General features: G+C 48.6%; 1 protein-coding gene across 1 annotated transcript; it reads left to right on the top strand.

Moving 5' to 3' along the window:
• Positions 1 to 564: 564 nt before the first annotated feature.
• On the top strand, positions 565 to 20451 carry ppm1e (protein phosphatase, Mg2+/Mn2+ dependent, 1E). The gene is made up of 7 exons (XM_037466909.2): positions 565 to 856; positions 15190 to 15311; positions 15557 to 15756; positions 15837 to 16025; positions 16114 to 16257; positions 16943 to 17036; positions 17175 to 20451. Exons 1-7 carry the CDS (start codon positions 675 to 677, stop codon positions 18101 to 18103), a joined length of 1860 nt encoding a protein of 619 aa, XP_037322806.2. The 5' UTR covers positions 565 to 674; the 3' UTR covers positions 18104 to 20451.
• The last annotated feature ends 1000 nt before the right edge of the window (positions 20452 to 21451 follow it).

Below are 21451 nucleotides of genomic sequence, written 5' to 3'. Positions count from 1 at the left end.
TCACATGATCAGTATAGGCCTACTAAATATATCTCCCCGCTGAAATGAAGCGTTCTAATTTATCAAAACCAGAACAGTTGTATACTTCCTTTGGGGTATGTAGGACGATTTTAAAACATGCTGAATTCACTATACATGTGTGTATATACAAAAATAGGTCCATATATATATATATATTAAGGACCTATTTTTGTGAATGTGACATATTTACTGTCATTATAAAAAAATGCAGCTTTTGTTTGACGTCACCGACAAGCCCCCGTCGTGCCTCAAAGTTAAAAAAAAAATCCCCATCTTAGACGTCAAGGATGAGCGTTACGTGCGCGTTCACGACCTGCGCATAAACCCCCGCGTTCCCTCTGACGTCACCCACCGCGGTCTGACGATCCGTCCGAAATCCCCTGAACAACGCGGTGCGCGCTCCCGCCCAGCTCTGAATGGGGGTGTCGGTCCGGCTCCCGACAGCGAGCCCAGTCCAGCAGTGACACACCGGAGAGACGGTCCCCGCATCCACTCAGGTGCCCCCCTCCTCCCGCCCCCCTACACCGGTAGCCCCGCACACACCCCCCCCCCCCGGTACGCTCCACCTAGAGAGCTCGTGCAACAGACGGTCCCGTCCAGTTCGGTCCAGAGCACCGACTCCAGTCTCTCCGTCTGCCCAGGAATGAGAGAGGATGGCCGGCTCTATAGCAGAGGAGAAAACCTTCCGACGGTTCCTGGAGCTGTTCCTCCGGGAGATGAGGATGCCGCTGCAGGAGAGCGACCCGCCGCCGATGCGCCCTTTGTCGGAGCAGGTGGGCGAGGACGAAGTGGAGGGGGAATGCCTCGACCTGTGTCTCCAGCACCTTTACAAATAGTTAAGTCTCCTCTTGGTTCTTCTTTCGCTTTTGCTTAATGCCGTGTTTGTTGTGCGTCATGGATGTAACATAAAGGCACAGCTTAAGCGGCCCGCGTGTTGACCCTGGCCGGGTCCCACATCCCGTAAACCGGGCTCCTCTGGGTGTGTCCAGCGCCAAGTTTAGACAAGTGTCTCCGCTGAGACATGGCGAGGACTTTAAAAATGCACCAGTTTACACCTGCCCCGGGCTGTGTGATGACATCATGTGTTATAATCAATTTAATCCTAAATATTAAATGCAGGGGCTCACAAAAGGTGAACCCCTGTTCTCGTGCGTAACAGCGCGACGTCACGATGGTGGAGGAGGGAGGAGGAAGCCATCGCCATCGCACGGAGCGCATCTTCATGCGGGCTAAAAATAACCCGCACCAGGCACACGTTAATAGCCTCCATCGTTAGAGAGGCTCTTAAAATGAACAACACACACACACACACACACACACACATCCCAGCTCATGACATTTCATTTTAACATCCAGTGTCCATAATACACAGGTTATTAAAGCTGCTCAATAATATGCGTGAATTTAGTGAGTTTTCTTCAGAATCTCTGTAGGAGCTGGTGACTTCACAGAGAGAGAGAGAGAGAGAGAGAGTGCCCTGGTTTCTCTCAAATCCAAAATAGGTGGAGAAGCTGAAGGACTCATCTGGAGCCCAAGCTGCTCCTCACGAATATACAAATGTACGATTTATATTTGCTTAAGCCTGCCAGTTTCAGCTCATGCGTGCTCGTATGCAAAAGGTCCCGGTGAGCTCCAGCAGTGATGGAGAGCACACGCTTCTGTCAGATGCCCCCCCCCCCCCCCACCCCCGCACCCCAGTAACCGGTATTAATCCACTGCGTCTTGGTGTCGTCCTCGGCCTCAGATGGTGCAGGTTGGATTGGCTGCAGAGATATGAATATACATAAGGTCATTGAGCATTCAACGTTCTCGCACAGCTTCCCCTCCCCCTCACCATTCGGGGCTGACAGCATGCTCGCGTTCCTGTTTACCGCCGATGGCACCGGAGGAAATTTGATGTATTTTTAGGTTTTGCATAGACGCGTGTTTTGGTGCGTGCAGAGAAAAGGGAACGATGTGTCCAGTGAGATGCTGGAGACGCGTGTTTAAACGGCCTCTCGTTCCTCTTCACGGACGGAGGTTATTTTGGTTTGAACAAAATGCAGAAACGGAACTCAACAAGCAAAAGAGACAAAAGTTCAATGAGAATAGAAGAAACAAACTGGGAATGTGTGCAGATTCAAAGACGAACAGCCTGCGTCTCTCCATCATGCAGCCTGTGAGCAGCAGGAACCGGAGGGACGGCCTCTTCCCTCTCGACACGCAGCGGGCCGCCGCGAGTCACGACCTTTCGTACCAAACCACAGACTGGGTCACGGGTGGACCATCGACGCAACGTTGCTTTTTTTTTGCAACTAACTTTGCGAAGTCACTATATTTAGAATACGCAGGAGTGACAAAGAGACTTTGTAGACGTTGTAGAAACCTGTCAATCAGCGTGTAGCCCCGCCCAAAAGCATCCACTGCTTCATGGTCTGTTTGACTCTAAATGGACCATCATTCACTAAAAGAACATCATGCTGCATTGAAGAAGACTTGAAACTAGAGACTGAGACCATAAACTCATGTTTACAATGTTTACTGAGGGAATAAATCAAGAGAGAAGTAGAGTCATTTCCTCATAGACGTCTATGGGAGCAGAGGAGTCGCCCCCTGCTGGTCACTACACAGAAGTAGAGTCATTTCCTCATAGACGTCTATGGGAGCAGAGGAGTCGCCCCCTGCTGGTCACCACACAGAAGTAGAGTCATTTCCTCATAGACGTCTATGGGAGCAGAGCAACCTTGAATAGTATAACCTCAAGTATACCCGGAAATAAGTGCGTGAGAAATAAAGTATGTTACAAGTGATGTGGTTTTTACTTGAATACATTTATCTGAATGTCTGAAGGTACGAGCCTCTCGATGCTGGACAAAGCAGAAACATGCCGCAATTGGGTGGAGAATTAGGGTGGCGTAAAACCCTTCAAGGTGACTGTAGCTCACTGCCTGAGCGAGGTGTCCCTGTGTCTCTGTCCCCCGGCCAAGGAGGCATCTCATTAACTACGTCCTGCTCGATGGAGCCCAGGAATCGATCTCTGGAGCACGTCCATCCTCAAAGATCCCACCGCGACCTTCCAGCTGCTTACAAGGTCAAAATGGGGCCGTCTGTTTTTTTCTGCTTCGTGTAAACAGAATTGCACCGTTTGTTTGAACACTCGCTCCAGGAATAATCTTTGTGAATATTACCAAGATGGCCACGGAAAAAAAAACAAGATAATGTGTCACATGTTTACGTTGAGGTGACACGTAGATTATGAGTCTGTGGCTCTGTTTGACGTTCATGTAACGCACGGCGATGAAAGGCTGCAGACATGCAGATGTGAGGAGAAGTCTCTCTTGTCTCTCTTTTTCCACTCTGGCCACAACTCACCGCTCGCTATGCCCCGCCCCTTCCGCTCCTCAGTCCAGCTGACAGGTTACCATGGGGACGACACTGTCACTAACTGCACATTTTAATTTCTGTAATTACCGAAGAAGTGGTTTTTGAGATGGAAGTAGACACGCGACAGACTGAGCGACCTCTCCGGGTAACGAAGAGGTCGGGAGGATAACCGGCCTGACCACGAAGAACATCTGAATCCGGTCATGAGACGGCCAGCTGTCACATGCTACGCTGTGATTAGCCCGTCTACTATGAGGGGGGGACTTCGCGTAGTGTTCATATCCAGATGTTTTGGGTTAAATAACTACTGGTCTGGGTTCATGATGACAATACGGCTGCCTGAAGGGGGATCATTGGTAGAGACGACCCCCCTTCTATCTGCTGAGCCTGTGCCCGTCCCCCCCCCCCCCTCGGCTTTACATGGTAGTTACTGGAGTGTCTCATGTAGATTGCCTTTGTGCGGCCGAGGTGCACAACATCTGTAACATGTCAGTTTAAAAAGGTGACGATATGGACCTTTCTGTCGATACGGGATCCAACGCATCACTCAGGCGCCGTCAGTCACGCCGACACCTCTGTACATCCCGTCCCTCGGTCGTCATGGTGATGTCCGGAGCGTAATAATGGTGTTTTTGTAGTCGTCTGAAGGCTGCCTCCTTCGTGGCAGCTTGATAACGGTGCTTTGAGAAACAGCGCAGCGACACACCGGGTTGAAACTGTGACTTATTCACAGCAATCAGACGGTCAACTTTCGAGGTTTGGAATCAACAAACAAACATTCTGAAGGTGTCACTTTGCACTCTTTTGCCTTCTGACAGCATTTCTCACCATTTTGGACACAATGATTGTAATCAACAGTATAATCAACAGATAAATCAATGACGACGATAATAGACTAATAGCTCCACCAGAGACAACAGTCCTGCTTTTACATGAATGCATGAGCAGTAATAGTCTTATAAGTGAATATAATAATAATAATAATAAAACACACTTTTATTTTATTTTCACGCATATGAAACACAGTTCTTGTGTCTGGGGGGCTGCAGACACGTGGGCCTCGCACCACCCAGGAGGAGAACTTTCGCTGCATCACGAAGCAGACCGGCGCTGTGTGTGTGTTTGTGTGTTTGTGCGTTTGTGCGGCGGCCAGCGGCCTACGCGGCCGTCTACTGTCGAGAGTAATGACAGTCGGAGGCAGCAGCTCCGGTGATTCATCCCAACGTGTCATTAGTTTGTCTCTGGGTTGAACAGCTAATAATAGACTTCTGCAGGAGGAGAGACCCCCTCTGTATGATAGTAGGGGGGGTGGAGCAATATGCTATAGAACCAGTTTGGGGATGTGAAGGTAGTGTGTGTGTGTGTGTGTGTGTTAAAATGATGCCTGTTAGCTTTTAATCCATTCGGCTGCAGGCAGCTGGGAGTCACATCTGAACAGCGGCTTCCTTTGAACACTGTGTGTGTGTGTGTGTGTGTGCAGAGGGTTTTATTCTCAAGTATGATTAAAATCATGCTGCTGTGTGAACTACAATTACCACCCGCGCCAACCAGTCATGTCGCAGTTTACATCCAAAACCACACTTCATCCTCTCAGGTATTTATGGGAAATGGACGAGTGGACCGAATTGTCCACTTGTCAGACTTTTGTTTCCATCTCCAGTCTCACGTTGCCTCCACTCGCATCACTTTCATGGAGGGTTTGGGAGGGGCTGGTGGGGGGGTTAAAGGCTGAAACTGAACTAGCCTACAATGACTCCTCTGCTCCCATAGACGTCTATGAGGAAATGACTCTACTTCTGTGTAGTGACCAGCAGGGGGCGACTCCTCTGCTCCCATAGACGTCTATGAGGAAATGACTCTACTTCTGTGTAGTGACCAGCAGGGGGCGACTCCTCTGCTCCCATAGACGTCTATGAGGAAATGACTCTACTTCTGTGTAGTGACCAGCAGGGGGCGACTCCTCTGCTCCCATAGACGTCTATGAGGAAATGACTCTACTTCTGTGTAGTGACCAGCAGGGGGCGACTCCTCTGCTCCCATAGACGTCTGAGGAAATGACTCTACTTCTGTGTAGTGACCAGCAGGGGGCGACTCCTCTGCTCCCATAGACGTCTATGAGGAAATGACTCTACTTCTGTGTAGTGACCAGCAGGGGGCGACTCCTCTGCTCCCATAGACGTCTATGAGGAAATGACTCTACTTCTGTGTAGTGACCAGCAGGGGGCGACTCCTCTGGTCCCATAGACGTCTATAAGGAAATGACTCTACTTCTGTGTAGTGACCAGCAGGGGGCGACTCCTCTGCTCCCATAGACCTCTATGAGGAAATGACTCTACTTCTGTGTAGTGACCAGCGGGGGGCCACTCCTCTGCTCCCATAGACGTCTATGAGGAAATGACTCTACTTCTGTGTAGTGACCAGCAGGGGGCGACTCCTCTGCTCCCATAGACGTCTATGAGGAAATGACTCTACTTCTGTGTAGTGACCAGCAGGGGGCGACTCCTCTGCTCCCATAGACGTCTATGAGGAAATGACTCTACTTCTGTGTAGTGACCAGCAGGGGGCGACTCCTCTGCTCCCATAGACGTCTGAGGAAATGACTCTACTTCTGTGTAGTGACCAGCAGGGGGCGACTCCTCTGCTCCCATAGACGTCTATGAGGAAATGACTCTACTTCTGTGTAGTGACCAGCAGGGGGCGACTCCTCTGCTCCCATAGACGTCTATGAGGAAATGACTCTACTTCTGTGTAGTGACCAGCAGGGGGCGACTCCTCTGGTCCCATAGACGTCTATAAGGAAATGACTCTACTTCTGTGTAGTGACCAGCAGGGGGCGACTCCTCTGCTCCCATAGACCTCTATGAGGAAATGACTCTACTTCTGTGTAGTGACCAGCGGGGGGCCACTCCTCTGCTCCCATAGACGTCTATGAGGAAATGACTCTACTTCTGTGTAGTGACCAGCAGGGGGCGACTCCTCTGCTCCCATAGACGTCTATGAGGAAATGACTCTACTTCTGTGTAGTGACCAGCAGGGGGCGACTCCTCTCCTCCCATAGACGTCTATGAGGAAATGACTCTACTTCTGTGTAGTGACCAGCAGCGGGCGACTCCTCTGCTCCCATAGACCTCTATGAGGAAATGACTCTACTTCTGTGTAGTGACCAGCAGGGGGCGACTCCTCTGCTCCCATAGACGTATATGAGGAAATGACTCTACTTCTGTGTAGTGACCAGCAGGGGCGACTCCTCTGCTCCCATAGACGTCTATGAGGAAATGACTCTACTTCTCTCTTGATTTATTCCCTCAGTAAACATTGTAAACATGAGTTTATGGTCTCAGTCTCCAGTCTAGTTTCAAGTCTTCTTCAATGCAGCATGATGTTCATTTAGTGAATGGTGTCCTATTTAGACGTCTCTCCTACTCAGTCCAAACATGGTCACAGGTGAGTTTTAAAGAGGGGTACGGTTACGACCACAAATGACAAATAGTACAAAAGTCTTTTCTATCGTAAATCTGAAGAAAGTAGCTCAACGCGTTACCACAAGAACAGATGTGAGGTCACTGTAACCTTCACTATTCAGTTCATCCTTGAGTCTTTTTTTAGCTTGGTGCTAAATTATGCATTTCTTCTCATTACAAAGCCAGGAAGTGTATCATCGTGATCAGTACAACTCCTAGAGATAAAAAGGTGCTAGAAGAACGAAGTCTGTCCTCTCAGAAAAGGGCTTTTAGTTTCTGGTACAACCTTTTTCTAAAGACTCCACCTGAACTCTTTGGGGGTTTTTATACCTACAGCCATCTGAGAGGTTCTATAGACACGCCATGTATGTTTCATCTAGAACCCACCCATGGGGTCTATCTAGAACGCTGGTATTATCAGATGGTTTCATCCCAACTCTTAAATGGGGGAACCTTTGAAAAACTATTCCTTCAACAACGGGCTCTTCAGAAGGAAATGGCTTCTGGGAAGACGCTTCAGCAGGAACCCGTGTGGAGCCCTTCAAGAGTTCATCCAGTGCTCTGAACTTCAGAGCCTTTAAGCTGTCATGGAGACCACAGGACAGGAGACTTGAGGGGTCCATGAACAAGCTGCTTTTTGCCTCGTGTTGATAGGATGGAGAAACTGGCTTCACATTCCCATCCTTCCAGGTCGCCCTGACGCCTCGTCGGCCCAGGAGACGATAAGGACAGTAATCACAGTGTGCTAAAAGGCTTTGTGGGTTTTTATTGTTCCATCCATGAGACGTTAACACAGCGATGGTTTAGAATCTGTTAAATGGGACAAATGTGGGTCGCTGTTCTCGGGTCAAGTGATTGCTGGCACGTCTCTCCTGAGAGGAGCTTCCAAGCCGCCGCCGCCGCCGCCTCGCCGAGGTTTTGAGTTGACGGCGTTTCAATGGGTTTCGCAACGTTCTCACATCAGAAATGTGATGTAAACAAAGCATGATTCAAAATATTTGATTGTGTAGAAGAAAACAGTCAATACGTTTGAAAAGACCTTAATTGACTGTGTTTTTTTGGTGAGCGCACACACACACACACACACACACACAACCGCACACACAGACACACAAACACACACACACACAGCTGATGGATAGTAATTTAGGGGAAAGCCTTTCTAGACCTCATTAAACAGAAACGTCTGCAGTAGCTGTAAAGAACGAGGGGGTAGATCCTCCAGCACTCACACACATACACACACACACACACGCACACGCACACGCACACACACACACACACACTCAACACATAGAGTAAGTGGTGTTGGAGGAGCTGCAGGTGACAGATTTATTTAAGGACAAAGACTGTGAAACTGCGACACATTTTCTTGTCCCTTATTTGGGCGAACAGTCAATAATCCTTCAGAACAGGAAGCATTGATGTGGATTAAACTCGTTGAAGACATTCACTCGTCCTCTGGATGAAGGTCAATCCCCCCCCCCCCCCCCCCCACCCCTAACATCCCCCCCGCGGCTCTGTTAAGGAGGACTTCCCTCAGGCCGTCCTGCACAAGTAGGGAAATACTGCATGCAGCAGCGCTAAGGTCCACCTGCCCACACACACACACACACCTACACACACACTCAGCTACACGCACACTCACACACACACTCACACACACATACACACACACACACTCACACCTACACACACACTCAGCTACACGCACACTCACACACACACTCACACACACATACACACACACACACACTCACACCTACACACACACTCAGCTACACGCACGCACACACACACACACACTCACACACACACACACACCTACACACACACTCACCTACACTCATCACTCATCACTCCCACACTGTTCACACGTAACCGCCGGTGACCGTTTCAGGAGGCGGAGCAATCTGCCCCGAGGAGAGGTTCACTCCGCCAGCGAGAAATCCGCCTTTCAGCGGTAAAACGGCGTTAAATCCGCCGACAAAGCCGGTGCCATTAATGATGAAGTGCATGATAATTAATGAAAAATAGGGATGAGTGTATTATTTCTTAATATTCTACGGATGATTTTTTAATGTGCATGTTTTTTCGGGATCCTATTTGTGTGTTTCAAAGGTAACGGAGGCCTGCAGGTTTCGGTTCTAAGAGGCACGTTTCCTGGGAATAAGGCAGGATTATTAAGCTGGGGACGGCGTCGTCTGTCATGAACCATCAGAGCTGCCCAACACTGAGAGACGCCTCAGTTACAAATTCCACTGGGATGGTCATTGTTTCCCACTTGTGCGCCATGTTTTTAAATAATTTTTCCAAAGTACGTATCATCATATAACACTTTATATGATAACTGTTTCCCCGCTAAACACACGTGACATAAATACACATCTTTGGTAAATCCTCTTTTCTCATAGACTCCTATAGGAGAGAAGAGGCGCCTCCTGGTGGTCAGTATAGAGAATACAGCGTGACGGTGTTTCCCCAAAGCTCAGGTTATTCCTTTGGGACATGTTTTGACATGTTATGACATGTTATGACGTGTTATGACGTGTTAGGGCATGTTATGCATTCCAATAAACAAAAGAGTGGTCTTCATGGAGCTCTCAAGTTTATCTGGCAATATGTCCCCCGTTTCCTGCTTTATTCAGAACATCCTCAGGTCCCGACCCAGCCGCTGCTTCGGTCCCAAAGTCACAGAGGGATGCACTGTGTGTGTGTGTGTGTGTGTGTGTGTGTGTGTGCGAGCGTTAGAGGACTTTGTCACTCTGCAGCAGACGAAGCAGCCCATCGGCTGAAGTCCCACATGCAAATGACCTCCTTTCTGAGCTGAACTAGTTTCAAAGACGGCGTCACACCCGATGTACGTTTAAAATAAAACACACACATCGGACACCCCTCCTGCGTAGGCTGCCTCTCACACACACACACACCACAAAACACCATTTCCCGGCGAGCAGACTTTAAAGTCCTGTTCCCGCTGTTGTGTGTCTGTCCACTGTTTAATCAGAGCAGTGTGATGCCAGGAGAGAGGGTCCCTGTGGAGGCGTCCGTCCTCCGAGGCTTCTGGGAGAGTAACTGGAGGGTTTTCTAGAGCACCTCTGAAAAGTGAGGCTTGCCGGAGGCAAAGTCAGCCTCCAATTTAAAAAAAAACAGGAGGCTGACTTCTGTGACTTTGAGGCATCTTGTCTTAGAAACACACAAAGCCGGGAGCGCCGGGCGCATTGCTAGGGCCACTCTTTAAAACCCCATCCATCTTGAAGTCCTCTCCTCTCCGGCCTGTCGGCTCCGGTCCACGCGTTCCAAGCCTTTGAAATCAGTAGCAGCGAGTAATCCCTTAATCAGAGTGTCTCGCTGGGATTACCGCAGAAGCGAGCCTCGGCGACCGCCCTCCGTCGCCACCGGCAACTGATGGGCAGGCAGTATTTGATTTACATCCTCCGACAAGTACAGCAGCAGTGTTTCCATGGAGACGCGTTTGACATTCACTTCCCCCAGAGACCGGTCAATCAGCGTGTAGCCCCGCCCTAAAGCATCCCCTGCTTTCTACGTGGACCATAGTTCACTAAATGAACATCAGACTTGAGACTAGAGACTGAGACCCTAAACTCATGTTTACAATGTTTACTGAGGAAATAAATCAGAGCAGAGGAGTCGCCCCCTGCTGGTCACTACACAGAAGTAGAGTGATTTCCTCATAGACGTCCATGGGACCAGAGGAGTCGCCCCCTGCTGGTCACTACACAGAAGTAGAGTGATTTCCTCATAGACGTCCATGGGACCAGAGGAGTCGCCCCCCTGGTGGTCACTACACAGAAGTAGAGTCATTTCCTCATAGACGTCTATGGGACCAGAGGAGTCGCCCCCCTGGTGGTCACTACACAGAAGTAGAGTCATTTCCTCATAGACGTCTATGGGAGCAGAGGAGTCGCCCCCTGCTGGTCACTACACAGAAGTAGAGTGATTTCCTCATAGACGTCCATGGGACCAGAGGAGTCGCCCCCCTGGTGGTCACTACACAGAAGTAGAGTCATTTCCTCATAGACGTCTATGGGAGCAGAGGAGTCGCCCCCTGCTGGTCACTACACAGAAGTAGAGTCATTTCCTCATAGACGTCTATGGGACCAGAGGAGTCGCCCCCCTGGTGGTCACTACAGAGAAGTAGAGTCATTTCCTCATAGACGTCTATGGGAGCAGAGGAGTCGCCCCCTGCTGGTCACTACACAGAAGTAGAGTCATTTCCTCATAGACGTCTATGGGACCAGAGGAGTCGCCCCCCTGGTGGTCACTACAGAGAATGCAGCTTAAACTGTGCCAGTCACGAGTCTCTTTGAATCTTTGGAAGAAGGAAGCGGAGCAGCCGGCTGCAAAACATGCAAATCCATTGATAACATGCAAACTCCTGCAGGAGACGATAGCCTTCTGGTCTGTAAAAACATCAGATGTAGTTTTTTTTACAGCAAATATTACATCGAGAGGTATTTTACTTCCGTATTATTTAAAGAAAGGGCGATGGGATGGTGATTATTTTACTACAGAATATATGATTTATGGCCCAGTACCAATAATGGAGCACAGGGAGTCACATTGCATCATGGTTTATTAACATTGGAGAATCGACGCTCTTTCAGCGGCGGCTCACATTGACGTCTCTAAAAACAGGCGCATTAATTAATTTCAGCTCTGCAGAGGCCCCATTTTTGGAAGCGCAATGACCTTAAAAAGTGTGCAGTGTCCTCCTTTCCCTCTTTCAGCGTTTCGGGTCAACACTTTTTTTTCCCAGAGCTTTTACTGAGTCTTTTGTTCACACCCGGCGCCCATAATTCAAATGATGAGTCACCGGTTTGTGGCGCCGGATGCAAAGTGGACGGAGTCCGGGGCGTCTACTTGTCTGCCCTTGAAGAACTGACTCCGAAAGCTGCGGAATGGTTTGAGTATTAAAGCCAGACTCAACAATACAGACCAACTTCTTTTTTTGTTATCAAAGCAACTCAAAATCTTACCGAACTGAGGAGTTAAAAACATGTATACGCGATGTATACGAGAAAGTTAACTACAACTCCCAAGGTGCATTGCGGCAGGGCAATGACCCGCTCTTAGAACGCATGATTCAGGCTTCCAGTGTAGATGCTAAGCTAATAGTACCTAACTAACACATGACCAATAGACGCAGGTAACAAGAGTTTTTAAATGAAGGAGGAGGTGACATTGATCACGTTAAAGTGGCTCGAATGAGGACCACGTGACGCCGCCGCGATGCTCTGCGCGCGGCCGCTTCCCCGTTTCCCCACCGATTACCGGAGTCTGTCTTTCGGTCTTTATCAGCGTCTCACTGAAGGACGCGTAGCCGGGACACAAGTCTCGCGTTTGACTTACTGTCCTCTGGTGTCCTTGGTGTAGATTGAACTAGTTATAAACAGTGGTATTAACTTAAATACAGTGGTATGAATCGTGTTGATTTGCAGCAGTTGAGATGAGTGTCTGTGTGTGCGCGCGCGCACGTGCGTGTGTGCAGTCACTTGAAAGCCATCTTGGTTCCGGTGCAGCGGTAGCGTGCGGTGACGTACAGCCTCTCGTGGTGTTGCGTAATCCCCTCGAGAGAACTGCTCACATAACAGCCGGAAAACGCACTGCAATTATTTTCCCTTTTCTCCCCGAAACGCTGAATTAAAGAATGTTAAAAAAGAATGAATCAACCTTTAAACAACATTTAGAAACCATGGAACCGGCGGTTCGCTGCGTTGCCATGGAAACAACCTTGTTGCTCTACGCTGGGGCTAATTCTGTACTAAATAACGAGCTTGTAGAAAAAGCAAGGAAAAGAACCCATGGCTGCGTGCATGAGTCATCCGCTAACACTCGCTGCACCATCACTGAGCGTATAGGTGGGGGAAGAGGGGGGGGGGGCACAGTATTGCTGTGGCCTTTTGGGTTCCGGGTGATGTAGACTTTTACATTTATCAGTCTTCAGTCCAAACTAAACTTGTTTGTGTGGCTGAATGTTTTTTTCTCAGAGAGAAGCCCAGTGTGTAAACAGCATATTTCAGATTACTTTCCCGAGTGGGCTTAATCACCATGGCGTTGTGGTCAATGGGCTTGTGTTTGCACGCCGCCTCTCTAACCCTCCGACCAATCAGGGCGCTCCGGCGCCACATGCCATACACGCCCTGCTGGCAGGGTGCAAGGTGCCGCCGCCCCGCCGGCCAATTACCATTCACACCCACACACACCGCGGCCTCTATTCAAATGGAAAGGCTGTGACCCCATTTAAGCTCTCCAAGCTGTTTACATGGCTAATTCTAAAAACGATGTTCCACTAACATGTATTCGCAGTCATTTAGAGTAACAAGACATTTGAAGGCGTCGCCGTGGTAACCGCTGGAGGCTGTTTACTGTCAGAGCCGGTGTGAGCCTCTGAGGCCCCGGTGATCACCTGGCCGCCGGCGAGGCCTCGCGCCGACCACGCCGGGGTTGTTGTTGCAGTGCGACGGTGTGAACCGGGATTAAGCCCTCCTTTTTTAATCCTTCACCGCTCCACGTGACCTCACCGTGATGCACGAGCCACAGCCAATCACAGGCTCCGAGCTCATCCACCCCCACGGGGCAGCCAGGGGTGGTGGAGGGAGGGGGGGCACACTCACTAGCTTTATACTTCTATTTATTTCTAAAGTATTCAGAATAATGTGGTTAAAAGACCAGCTGGATAAAAATAACCATTCTTATACATACATGTATATACAAATAGATATATGAAATATCTCTGCTCTAGATAACAGTGTGTCAACTGGGCCAAGCCTATTTTTAGAACCAGAGATTCTCCACCATTTAAACCTCTGAACATTACTGGTGTTAAATCGTGAGGAGCAGGATCTTCATCGTCGTGAGGAGCAGGATCTTCATCGTCGTGACAATTGGCTCTTCCTCTCCTTTACTCTCTGCTTCCGTGAATACATCCCAAAATCGTCAGGATGAAGCGAGCGATTCAACTCTTTCTGTACATACGGCGGCCGTCAGCAGAGTTATTTGTAGGTTGCCATGGAGACTGAACTGTTCCCCGTTGTGTCTCATGTTTACATTTGTACCTCGTCCAACACTTCAGACGCCACAGAGAGGCAGACTGTAACTGCAGAAATCAAATACTATGGGGTACAAAGGCGGGAAATGATCCTCAAGGGAAGCACGCTGTGCTTTGCACAAAAAAGAGACATTTAGAAAACCACATTAAGGCCAAAATAAAATGTTCTACTTTATAAACCTTGTTGGGATGAATTATAAAACGGCATCACAAACTCAGGTGAAATGGGTTCAACTGAGAGTTTTACTCTGAAAGGTACAATAAAAAATAACTGTTTTTAAATGAGTATCATTTATCATGTAGAATGGGGCTTTTGTTCCAACAGGAAGTGGGAACTGGGTTCTGACTTCCTTTTTTTTACCCACTATGAAGACATGGGATGGATCCTTGGAGTGATGTAGGTTTGCGTGAGGTACTTGTACCTTCATACACTGCCAGGGGAAGCAGTAATCAGAGTATTCTACTAGATTCTTAGAGTAATCTAAATATATTCTACACTGATATGGATGGGTTTAGATGTGTCAAATACACTGCCAGTGCGCCTGTGTGTTCCTCCATCTACTGCGAGTCACACTACAGGTTTATGTTTCAAAGGGGTCAGCATCCAGGAGTCGGTTGCCGTGGTAACCTGCATCAGGAGGCGACCCAGTTATCTCGGCGACTGGTGTACAGAGAGCCTTCCGTCCATCACACCTTCTCGTTAGCATTTGTGTTTCACAAAATAATAATTGTTTTTTATTTCATTCATTTAATTGTTTCCCACGTTTTTTATGCCCAAACCTACCATTTGCATAAAGTCTTAATCTCCATCATTCACTTGGTCAGCCTCTTATTCCAGACCAAAATATCTAAAATGATGGGACGGATTGTCCAGATATTTATATTCCCCAGAGGATAAACCCTACTTTAGGATTCATCGATCGTAATGATCACTTGATCCATTAAATGTGTAAAAGACTTCTGACTTTTTATCGAGCACTACCATAACTTTTAACAAATAGATGCATTACTTTTATTTTTAACATCTGCCCTGTCATTATCCATATCCGTGTCCATATCCGTGTCCATATCCGTGTCCTCATCCATTCTACACAGAAGGATTGTCCCGTTCTGTTGTCCCCGCTCTAAGAATAGAAAAAGCACGTTGTTACATAGCGCATTAAACCGGCTTAATGAAGGAAGACATGGCTGATCTCCACAGAGGATTATCCTGATATGATGTTTCTTCCTAACCCGTTCATAACTGTGTGTGTCCCCCCCCCCCGCCCACAGTAACTGCCCCTGCTCCCTGGCTGCGGCGCTGGCCAGAGCCACAGCCGACAGCCTCCTGCAGACCGACTTCTCCGTCTACCACCTCAACACGGCGGTGGAGGAAGGAGTTGATCCGCTACCACGTGAGTCTCCGGGCTCCCTCTCACACACTCATAGACAAAGTAGACCTCCCACACACACACACACACACACACACACACACATACAAAACACAAACTCCATAGATACAAGGAGAAGAAGAGCCACTTGGCAGCTTTTATTGCATTGAACACCACAAATATACACTGTTTATATTCAGTGGTCACTTGAAGCACACTTAAAGGTGTGTGTGTGTGTGTGTGTGTGTGTGTGCGTGTGTGTGTGTCAGAGATGGAGTCCGTGAAGCTGGCCTGGCTGGTCTTCAACAGGCTCTTTGAGATTTGCTGCCAGTGGCTGAAGGAGCTTCCGTACCGCCGGCGCCCACAGCCGTACTACGAGACCTCCATCCACGCCATCAAGAACATGAGGCGCAAGATGGAGGACAAGCACGTCATCATCCCCGACTTCAACTCGCTCTTCAACCTTCAGGTTACAAAGTGCACATTCGTTGGTGTTGAAAACAACTGTGACTGGTGGCGTTTGCTGACTGAGCTGGAACCGTCTCTCAGGGTCAGGAGGAACAGGCTTACTTCGGGGTGTTCGACGGCCACGGCGGCGTGGACGCCGCCAACTACGCCGCCAACCACCTCCACGTCAACTTGGTCCAGCAGGAGAGCTTCAAGCAGGACCCGATCGCGGCGCTGTGCGGAGCCTTCAAAGTCACCGACGAGCGCTTTGTGAAGAAGGCCCGCAGAGAGGTATTTGGATGCATGGAATGGTTTTTACGCCATTCACTGGTTCACTTATGCGTCTTGGTGCTGAACCTTGTCTCCATGCGTCTGGCAGCACGTGCGTTGCGGCACGACGGGCGTGGTGACCTTCCTGCGCGGCCGGACCCTGTACGTGGCCTGGCTGGGCGACTCGCAGGTCATCCTGGTCAGGAAGGGACAAGTGGTGGAGCTGATGAAACCACACAAACCAGACCGAGAGGTGACGCTCACGTGCAGCCCATCTGGTGCTGGGGGGGGAAGGACTGTTTATATGTTGTACTTTAGGCTTCAAGCTTGTAGAAAGTCCTCTTTACAGATAAGAATATTTCATTTGTGTTCATGGAGATTCAACCAGACACCTGAAAGAGACAAAGATCAGTGGAACCAGAACAGAACTCTGATCGTAGATTTAAACGTGATCAGCTTCACGTTTCAGTGACAAGATTTTTCTCAATAAAGCCGCCTGGTATTAACGACCGTGCTGCTTTAGCAAAGCTCCTCTTCAGAAGGTGAGTCCTCGGTTAACACTGCTGGAGTATCAGCTGAACTAATTACTTCCAACCTCTGAGGAGACTCCAGAGAGACTAAATCAATATTTAGAGATAATGGCAGAGAGTCACGGACGCTTTGATCTAAGATCCAACCGGGTTCTGTCATTAAACACCGTGAAGACATTAGGACTTAATGGGAGTTTTCATTATGTCATTAGTCTTCATTTGTGACAAAACTATATCTGAAAACATTTGGTGTCGGAATTATACAGTTTTTATCTCTATATAAAAAACTATAGCTAAATAAATACATTTTACGCCTCCTAGAGCTTTGCATTTGTGGCCCTGGTTCTAAGTGACCAGTAGTGTGACCCGCAGCACTAAAGCCCACCGGGCTTCCTGTGTGTTCTGCAGGATGAGAAGCTGAGGATCGAGGCTCTGGGAGGCTGCGTCATCTGGTTCGGCACCTGGAGGGTTAACGGCAGCCTGTCGGTATCCAGAGCCATCGGTAAAGTATTGATCTTCGATGGACGGATCACGCCTCATGTAGTACTAACGTGTAGTACTAGTGTGTAATAGTAGCGTGTAGTACTAACGTGTAGTATTTACTCCTGACCCGAATAACCCGCTAACCTTTGCCCGGCAGGCGACTCGGAGCACAAGCCGTACATCTGCTGCGACGCAGACCACGACATCTTCCCATTGGACGGCTCCGAGGACTACCTGATCCTGGCCTGCGACGGCTTCTGGGACACGGTGAACCCCGACGAGGCGGTGAACGTGGTCAGCGACCACCTGGAGGAGAACGCCGGGGACACCACCATGGTGGCCCACAAGCTGGTGGCCTCGGCGCGCGACGCCGGTTCCAGCGACAACATCACCGTCATCGTGGTCTTCCTGCGGGACCCGCGCTTGCCGCCCCCCACCGGCCTGGAAGAGGATGAGGAGGGCGCGACGGAGGCGGTGCGCGGGGAGGAGGACGCCATGGAGGCGGAGGAGGAGGACCGGGAGGAGGAGGAGGAGGAGGAGGACGACGAGGACGTCAAGGCGGAGCGCGAAGTCGGCGAGGGGGGCAGCACTGCGGACATCGGGGGCAAGGGTCGCAGCGGGTGGCCCCTGCAGCAGTGCTCGGCCCCCGCCGACCTCAGCTACGAAGACCGGACGGACTCGCTCACGGACAGGACCAGCCTCGGCCTCATGGGGCCCTCGCTCGAGGGCCGCATCTCCCTGTTCCCACGGCGACCCCGCTCCGACCTCGGGCCCGACCTCTGCACGGCACCCCGCATCTACCGAGAAGATCGCCCCCCTAGGCGCAGGTTCTTCCAGGAGCCCGGCGCCTCCGGCTTCACAGACCGGCTATGGCCCCGCGCGAGCGCCGCGCTGTTCGGCCCGACGTTGTGGCAGGGCCACAGGCCTGGTCCCGGTAGCCGACGGCGTGTCCGGAGGAGGCCAGGCGCTTCTAAGAAGCTGCTTGGCCTGTTACCGTCCGGCCAGCTGCTGCCGGACACGCAGCGCCACTCCGACCGGATCCCCGGAGTGGCGACGCCTCACCTGCCCCACGGTACCGCCATCTGAAAAATGAGTTGACTCCCAAAACCACAACCCATCTGCTCCATTTGTCCTGACCCACCTCCACAAGGCGCCTGTCTCCGATAGAAGGTCGTCGTGGCTCCGGCAGACTTTATCTGTTGATTGAATTTCCAACTAAAACCCACCGTAGGTAAAGAGAAAAATTGATCTACATCCTGACCACCGACCAGATGTCATGAAGCCAGAGCTGGAGATTTAATTCATGTGGTGGGCTGAGATACGTTTTCGGGGACGTGCAGTGAAACGGATTTGATCTCATTGCTTATTTATCTTATATGTACGGATAAGATCCGATCTGATATGTATTTACTTATCTTGGCCGAAGATGTCCTTTTCAATATTAACATTTGAGATTTATAAAAATACAATAATGAGATATAATGTCCACCCCTCCTTCAAGAGAGAAAATGTGACATTTTAGATAGTAAAAAGTATTTTAAACAAACACGTTTTTGCCGTTCCTTACTCCGTAATATAGAGCAAATATCTAGAAGTCTGTTAAACTTAGAACAAGCGAAAACAATCAGTTGGTTTTAGTCAAACCCCCCCCCCCCCCCCCCCCTTTGGGTTCAGTGACCTAGCCATCCTACAGCCCCAGTTTGTCAGTAGATAAAAGCCCTTAACACCAGATTATAAAAGATTAGCGGTCACTTACCTGAATAAATGCTCCATGGACTCGAGTGTTCCAGATGTTGATACAAGTGTATCCCCATCAGAAAGCTGAGTGGATGGGTATTTAAAAATATATTTTTGTTGTTGACAGAACTATTTAAAAGGACTACAAATGTATTTACTTTTACACAAACCCCATGAGAGGTTTTTTCCAACAGGCTCGTACAATAGTAGAAAATTGTAGAACACGTGCCTCCAGATGTGTTACTAAAGCCTACTTCCTTTATACACATTCAATGCTTTATTAAATCCATTTGTTAATATTAACCAGGCGTTTATTCATTTCTTCTTGGATGAGAAGCTTGATACCATCATTGTAATCATCAAATAATACTGATTTAATAATACAGCACCCTTATTAACTTGGTGAGACTGACCTGTGCTTGAAATATTAACAATAGTTAACCATACGTAATGAGTAAACTAATTTGACTAAACACTTCCTATGAAGCTCAAAGGATCAAAGATAAACCCACGTTAACCCAAAAGTAGCTTTTGATTGTCCCTTTCAAAGTACTTAACGCTAATGCTACATGTTTTAATTTGACTCTAAACCCCACTGGTGATTTATTTTTCCATAGCTGTGTAGCTAACTGTTATTACACATTTAGCTGCCAAATTTTCTAGTAATCATTGTTGAAGCGTTGCTTTCTCGTATTTTCGGCGGCCAAAACAACTGTCGCTAGTATATTTCTATCTTAGCTAGCTAGCTAATTACCGTTGGTTTGAAACTTTTTTTTTTGTGCCGCTTGATTTTGAAACAAGAACCCTGTATGAGGATTCTCAAATATGCCTTTGTTAGCGACTATTTTTTGACATAACAATATAAGAACGGTGGTAAAGCTACATTTGTAATTTACCAAAAAATGCTTCGATTGCTTTTTAATGCTAGCCTTGAATCTATCCAAGTTGTTTGGCGAGCGTAAAGTCCTAACATTGGACCGAGGTTGCTAGAGTTCAGACCTCCACATGTCCAAGAGGAGATTCTAATGTTTTACTTTGATACTCTTTGTAGCCTCCGGTAGATGCTAACGTTAAACTGAGGTACCCCTTGTAGCCTGCGGTAGATGCTAACGTTAAACTGAGATAGCCTGCGTAGCCTCCAGTAGATGCTAACGTTTAACTGAGATACCCTTCGTAGCCACTGGTAGATGCTAACGTTAAACCGAAGTACCCTTCGGAGACTCCGGTACCGGTTGGGTCAATACTTCCCATCATAGGGGTTTGGAGCCTTTCCTCGTTGTTTACAGAACGGCCATTTTGGACGCGTCAAATCATATCCCTAACACAATCATTCCCCAATTCTTTTGGTTGGCGCAGGGACTTTCCAAACACGAGGACGTTTAGTGAGGGGCTTTAGTGAGGGGGTTTAGTGAGGACGTTGTGGCCTCGATCAAACATGCGACTCCCCAGGCATCAGGCCCTGAAACCCGACCTGTGGACGGATGGGTGCGCAGCCTCAGTAGAGCAGAATGTCCCTTGTTTGGTAGCACCGCAGCTACGAGGGATCCCCTTTGTTGAAGCATCATTGGTTGATACCACGAGACGTCCACAAGTGGCGCGGCTGAATACGTGTAGTTTGAGTTCCAGTTGTGGGAGTGCTAGAGGAGTGTATACAATATTTATGTCTTGTAAATCAATGGTTTCCCCCCCCCCCAACCCCCCCCCCCAACCCCCCCCCCCCCCCCCCCCCCCCCCCCGAGGCCCGCCAGCTGCACCTCCGCAGCTGGCAATTTAAATGTTTATTAGTCAGCAACAGCCTTAAAAAGAATGCCGATCCGTTTTGAGTTTGTAGGGTCACGTTCCAGTTCAGCTGGGGGAGAAGCTTGTGGGTTAGAGGAGAGGGACCCCCCAGGAGGGAGCTTCAGCCTGACCTCTTTTGGGTGACACATTTGATGTTTTACAGCTCACACGGAGCAGTGAACTCCAGAGAAAGTCCTCACGGGTTCTTGTTATGAAGGAAAAGTTTCCATGAGTCTTAAACAAGGAGAGTGAATAATTACGTTAACAGGTACTTGGACTTTTCTTCATTATGACAACCCAGTATTTTGTTATTATAACGAGATACTTGGTCTTTTGTCATAATCATATTTTAGATATTTTCTCATTATGAAGAGATTTCTGATTTTGTTATTGTTTTTGTTATAACAAAATACTTATATATGTTATTATAACATCCTGGTACTATATTCAGATCATAACAAGGCACTTATTTTGTCATTAAGACAAGGAACCTGGTATTTCATAATTAACACAAGGTACTTGGTATATCATCATTATAACAAGGTACCTGGTGATTTGTCATTCCAACATAACCTTGATGAGCTGATACCGTTCTGAAAGGTGGTGTTTTTTCCTCCTGTAAATGGCGGCGTGTTGTACTTGTACTCACACCTCGGAGCAGCTGTGCAGTACTTTCCTGTCCTGATTCTCTGAGCCTCGCGGCGGGTCTTTAGGGATTTGTGAATGATTCTCTGCTCTGGAGGGAAAAGGAGAACCACGGCAGACAGGGATCCATGGTTTGCACTCAACCAAAAAAGAAGAAAAAGAAAAACTGTAAATGGGTCACACAGTGTGACTCGTCATAATGCAAAAAAATATATATAATACTGCCAGAAGTTGTCACTGTATGAGCAATAAAACGCATCCCTGCTGGTGGAG

Source organism: Pungitius pungitius, chromosome 16 (assembly GCF_949316345.1).
Source record: "Pungitius pungitius chromosome 16, fPunPun2.1, whole genome shotgun sequence".
Taxonomy (NCBI): domain Eukaryota; kingdom Metazoa; phylum Chordata; class Actinopteri; order Perciformes; family Gasterosteidae; genus Pungitius; species Pungitius pungitius.
Note: the sequence above shows the minus strand (reverse complement) of the source record. Positions and strands in the feature narration are given on the sequence as shown.